The sequence below is a fragment of the Muntiacus reevesi genome, chromosome 9 (assembly GCF_963930625.1).
Source record: "Muntiacus reevesi chromosome 9, mMunRee1.1, whole genome shotgun sequence".
NCBI lineage: Eukaryota > Metazoa > Chordata > Mammalia > Artiodactyla > Cervidae > Muntiacus > Muntiacus reevesi.
In genome coordinates, this window is record NC_089257.1 from 58,369,614 (window position 1) to 58,375,613 (window position 6,000).

At 52.4% G+C, this 6,000-nt stretch overlaps 1 protein-coding gene across 2 annotated transcripts in view; it reads left to right on the top strand.

The window, feature by feature from the left end:
* BSX (brain specific homeobox) overlaps window positions 1–5,759 on the top strand; it is a 41,204-nt gene extending 35,445 nt beyond the window's left edge. The window contains exons 1-3 of one of the 2 annotated variants that reach the window (XM_065943960.1): window positions 2,092–2,353; window positions 4,295–4,491; window positions 5,520–5,759. In XM_065943960.1, the coding sequence (XP_065800032.1) occupies window positions 2,092–2,353; window positions 4,295–4,491; window positions 5,520–5,759 (699 nt within the window). Of the gene's footprint in view, window positions 1–2,091; window positions 2,354–4,294; window positions 4,492–5,519 lie in introns of those variants that run through there. The other variant, XR_010664379.1, reaches the window with a different exon arrangement.
* Window positions 5,760–6,000: the final 241 nt, after the last annotated feature.

Here is a 6,000-nt window from a genome sequence, read left to right on the forward strand (position 1 = left end):
CAGGAGAGGTGTAAGGTTGAATTCTGAGAAAGGGTTTGCAGCACCTTGGCTCCAAGGTAACTGCTATCCAACAGAGTGTTTTACTGCCCTTACTCCCAAGGGACTTTCAGAAATCTTGTCGTTTCTGAGGCTGAAGTTAGTCCCCACCCCCAAGTGAAGCTGAAATCCCACCCTCAAGGGTGGATGTGAGTCTGCTCCGTGTAGGGATGCAGTGTAGGTGTGCTGACCCAAAGTTCTTTACAGTGGCTTGTGCTGTTTGTATATGCACCATTCCCTCAATGGCCACTCTGCCTCTAGAGTCTCAGGAGACAAGATGCCTCAGCTCTCACTGGGAGCTGGTAGATGTGGGTCAAGTGTGGACTGTCACCCCCACCACCTCTTCACGAAAAGTCTTCTTTGTCTTCCCCTGGACCCAGAGCTAAAACCAAGCATTGACTCCCAGAAGTCTGCTGTGTTCCCTCTCTGAGACCACCTGCTTTGGGGTCTTCAGTTCTTACAATTATAAGCTTTAAAAAGATCACATTTCAAGCTTCGGGACATGAGTTCTGACTTCATTTAGAGGCTTACTTTCCAAGATCTTATTTTAAAGTTATTTTCCCGTTCTTTCTCCTTCCTCTCACTCTCCTCATCTATTTACCATTTACCAGTTCATCCGTATGGAATACGACGCTCCCACTTCTTGGAGCTCTGTAGTTTGGGGCCTAATTGATTCTGGTAATTAATTTGTTCTACCTGCTAGATCAGATGGAAATCCTACCCGAGCGCCCAAGGATTAGCACTTGGCTTTCTAACACCTCCTCTAATTATCTAATAGCATGGGTTGTGTGGACTCAGTCTCTATTAAAACACTTTTACTATTAGCAGTAGTGATTGGAATTGTGATGATGACTAGATTTCAACAAATTAGAGCTTAAAAATGGAGAGATGGAAGAGAAGTGGCTTCTTTTAATTTCCCTGAGTTTAACATCAATAATTAGAGCAATTTTCGGAGATGCGAGCTGAAATTACCCCTGCTGTGTTGTAGATGATCACCTTAATTTTAGCAAATTGACTCCAGGGAAATAAATGTAACAGTTTAGAAAAAGACAAACAGGAAAAAAAAAAAAAAACCAAAAGATTGGAGGGAGGAAAATGAAAAGAAAGGTTGCAAAAGGGAATGGGAGACAAAAACACAGTACAATTATTTTGCAGGCTAGGGTTGATTGACAAGTGATGGTATAGCAGAAATAGCAGGTCATGTGAGTGGAATGAGGAGGAAGTAGTGGAAATTGGAGAGGAGGAGGAGGCTGTCATTAAGAGATAGTTCTGGACATATTTATACAGATCAGATTACTTGACTAGTGTAGATATAACTTTCCTCACACCACCCTCTAAAGCTAAGGTAAATAATGTAAAACATTATTTATGATCATTTGTTTACCTCCACAATCCAGTCATCCCTTAGCCATCAACTTAAGTTGGGTCAGCAGATACAGGGTCTCTCCTCACTTCTTCTCTCCTCCTCCTGCTATCATTGCTCTAAAGTTTTAAAGCCCAGACCCCAATGCTGAAGTACGTGCTTTATTCCTGTTGCTTCAGGGCCCCTTAAATGCCCTCTGCTCTCTAAAGAGGAGTTTGTCCGACGGTAGAGACCTTTTCTTTTTCGCTTTCTTTAAAAGACGACGGGGAGCTAGGCAGCTCCTGCAGTGGCCAGGCAGAAATTGAGGTCCAGAAACCTGGTAAGAGCAAAAATCCAGTTCTCTCCGCTCCACTCTTCCCGGGCCTGGCCGGTCTCATTCAGCACCGCGGACAGCGCCCCGCCCCGCCCCGCCCCGCCCCGCGCCCACCGCACCCTCCCCTCTGCCTCTGGCAGCCTTGCCATTGGCTCTCCCAGCTCCCCTCTCCAAGCTGCCAATTCTCCTACACGAAGACCCAATCTACCCAGGAGCTTATCTTCTCGCCTCTCCAGCTCCGGGGTAGCCCAAGGCCGATAAGAGAGCATCAGGGATCCGAGCTCGAGGGTGGTTGGCTCTCGACCAGGCGTGGTGAGACGCCGCTTGCTTCCTACACTTCGTCCCCGGCCCTGACCCTGTGGCAGGCGCTCGGTTCAAGATGAATCTCAACTTCACCTCCCCTCTACACCCGGCGTCATCTCAGAGGCCCACGTCCTTCTTCATCGAGGATATCCTGCTACACAAGCCCAAGCCGCTGAGGGAGGTGGCCCCTGACCATTTCACCAGCACTCTGGCCTCCCGGGTGCCTCTGCTAGACTATGGCTACCCACTCATGCCCACACCCACCCTCCTGGCTCCTCACCCCCATCACCCACTACATAAGGGAGACCACCACCACCCTTATTTCCTCACCACCTCGGGTAAGTAACAGGGGTCTCAAGGAATGGGGAGCAAGAACAGGTCTTCCAGCAGACTCTGAGCCTGTATTGGAGCGGAGGAAAGGCCAGAGCTGCCTGGGACTGGCTTGGCGGCCTCCTTCTCTAAGTGACAGGGGAAGAATGTTGGGGATATAGCTGAGAACACAGGGAGCTCCCTTGAGGCATGCCAACCCAGGGTGGTAACTGTACTTTTTATAATGAAGGAAGCATGCCTAGCCAAGAAATGGCTGTAGGTTTGGGCAATGTTCTTGATGCGCAGTGTTCACTTTCCTTTTTCTTGGTCTTGGTCACTTTGGTTCATCTGTGTGTCCCCATCGCGATCTCTTTCACACTGAGGGGGACCCCTGACTATCCCACCCTATGGAAAGGAACTCAACTTTTCAGCCCAGAAGCTCAAAAGGCCCCAGTGGGGCCAGCTCTCTTCTTCCAGGTGCTGAGCATTCGCAGATACTTCAGGGGTTTAGAAGTAAAGGAGGGTTTGGGATATTGTAAGGACTGAAGGTTTGGACTGGCCTAAATAAGAGAGAAAAGGTAAGAAAAAAGAGAGGGGAGGCTGTTCATTAACCCTCTTCACTTCCAACATTCATCACTTAATTCACAGTCTTGGGCTGGGCTGCCCTCCCTTGCCCCAGTTGCTGGCGTCTTTGGAGCCGCAGCCAAAGTAATCTGATTTCCGAGGCATGGCAAAGAGCAGAGACCAGCAAAGTCTGGCTGGGACAGGGATATGTGGGGTCTGCCTCTCTCTGAAAGGCCACATTCACACTTTCTTTTCCGGCCTCTTCGTTACAGCCCGAATAGAGTGATTCGTTGAGTCCAGATGCAGAGCGCAGCGGGAAAAACAATCCCGGTCGGGGTGGGGTCTGGAAAGACAGGGGACAGTCTGTGAGATGTGGGCGCTGGAATCCACGACAAAAGCTAAAGCGTTTGTGAAGCGGTAAAACCCAGACTTCGGGGCACTGTGTTGGAGGGGCAATTATAAAACTTGCGACTGAATTCGCCTTTTGGTTTTGGCTTCACCACGGGCCAGAGACAGCTCTTTAGCGCTGCACCCATGCTCCCCGCAAATAGCGGACAAAGCCCGAGATACAGGAATACTTGTTTTCTGTTTCTGCTTTTTCTCTCTGGAATCAGCCAATATTGATGTCTGTGGCGGTTGGTCCGCTTGGCGCCTCTCAGACACGGAAAAGCCTGCGAGGGTCAGGAAAGACTCGAGAAGTCTCCCGAGGCAAGGCGCTTCAATCCTTCTGCGTGGGGCTGGAGGGAAAGAACGAGAAAAAGAATGAGAACCAGATCAGAAAGCGGGGTCCCCAGCGCTTCCCCGAAACTGACAGGAAATGAGCGAGACGGAAACTACCCCTCCGTTTTCGCTCAGTAGCTTCACTTGCATCTGACTGTTGGTCTATTCCCTTTGGTTGCAGGCGGGAGAACCGGGGCAGCTCAGGGAAGAGAAAGGTGCTTTTTAAGTAAGGTTGTGAGGCAGGATCACATTCACTGCTTCCATCAGCCCCAGAACATCACTGATTGTCACTGAGTGTCCAGAGAAGACTGCAAGGATCGGGTGGGGGCGGGTGGGGAGGAATAGCTAGCTGCTGAACCACTCGACGTTTGCACGAATATTTTGGTAGGCGCAGCCAGAAGTTTTTCTCCAAGAGGACATTTTCAAAGGCCTCCGGATCTATTTGATAATTTTCTTTTCCATTTTACTTACTGTTTACTGTTTGTATTTACAAATGGCCTTTCTGATAAAGATCTCCAAGCGCTATTCTTGCAATTTGTTCCCCCCTGCCCTGCGATTCCTAAGAGAAGCTTTGAGGGCCAGGGGTGGGACCGGTGGGGGCGCGAGGCGGAGGGGCTGCCGGGGAACTAGGGTGGGAGTGGGGCGAGGGGCGCTCTCTGCCCACTTGACCACTCTTCTCTTCCCAGGGGTGCCGGTCCCCGCTCTGTTCCCGCACCCCCAGCACCCGGAGCTGCCGGGGAAGCACTGCCGCCGCCGCAAAGCTCGCACGGTTTTCTCCGACTCGCAACTCTCGGGCCTGGAAAAGAGATTCGAGATCCAGCGCTACCTGTCCACGCCGGAGCGGGTGGAGCTGGCCACGGCCCTCAGCCTGTCGGAGACGCAGGTGGGCCGGAGGAGGGGGAGGCCCGTTCTCAGCGACTCCTAACGCCTCTGGGCGGGCAGTAGAGCTCTTGAGCGGAGCGACCCCGCTCCCCTTTATTCTAGACTTCTCCAAAGACCCGTAGGAAGACTACCGACACTTCCAATCTCTTGTCTGAGTCACTGAAGCAAAATCTCTCGAGCGGTTCCGGACACGGAGGAAAACCCCCTCGAATGATTCTGATGATCACGTCCTGTTTGAGAACTACCATTTCTGCGCCTTCCCCCACTCCTTTCCCATCTGGGCAGTAGCCCGGGTCAGAGGCAAATCAGTAAGAAATAAGAGGGTTCTTGACCCGAGAGAATTCCACATAAGGTTCCCCCCTCTTAATGTTTCTCACAGCCGCAAGTCTTCATACCCGCCCTCTCCCTAACACACACTCACACACACGCACAAATATGAGCCTTCTTCCTATTTCCCTGTCCTGAGTGGGAGAATTGTTTTCACTTTCTTCCAAATGCTTTTCACCTGCAACCTCAAAACGCCTGGCTCCACTCCCTCTCCTCTATTCTCTGAAACCCAACTTGCTGTGAAAGCGCAGGCCTGCCAGGCTCCAGTGATTTTCTCTCTGATGAGAAGCAGCAAGTCCGCTTCTCTCCTCTTCCTGTCCAGGAGTCTTGCTGGACCAGGTATTTAGATGTCACAGTCAGAGAAACGGGAGTTGAACGGAAAGGAAGCTCACCCATGCGCACTTAATGTTAGAGGTTCTAATTAATAGCAGTATTAGTATGTACTAAACACACCGTATTGAGCCTCGCTGTTATTTTGGGGCAATTAATTCTGAGAGCCCTAGGATATGTGGTCCCCATTCAAGCTAAGACGACAACTTGTGAGCCGTTCAGGTGTGACCTAACCCAAGCGTGAGACAGTCAACAGCTTCTGGATAATTCCTCAGTGGGTTGAGGTCTATTTTCTTAAACCCCAGCAATCGCTTTTATCTTCGCTGAGTCTGAAGGAATGACGTGCTTTTCTTTCTTTCTCCCTGGAATCAGGTGAAAACGTGGTTCCAGAACCGGAGGATGAAGCATAAAAAGCAGCTGAGGAAAAGTCAAGACGAACCCAAAGCGACTGATGGGCCCGAGAGCCCCGAGGGCAGCCCCCGCGGCCCCGAGGCCGCACCCGCCGAGGCTCGGCTGGGCCTGCCCGCCGGCTCCTTCGTGCTGACGGAGCCGGAGGACGAGGTGGACATTGGGGACGAGGGGGAACTGGGCTCAGGGCCGCACGTGCTCTGAGCCGCCGGGTTGGGGAGGCGGGGAGGACGCCGCGGGGCGGGCCTGGGAGATCGGCTTCGGGAAGACAAACGCTACACACCTGTTAATCCTCCAACCCGTGCGGGCCCATGCGCCCGGCCTCCCGCCCCCTTCCCCCGCCCGCCCGCCGAGCCCGCGCCGCCGGGGCGAGAGTGCGTCTGCTTCGCCCGTCCGCGCGTCCCGCGCCTTCGGCAGCGCCCACGGGAGCTTGGGCTCTCGGCGC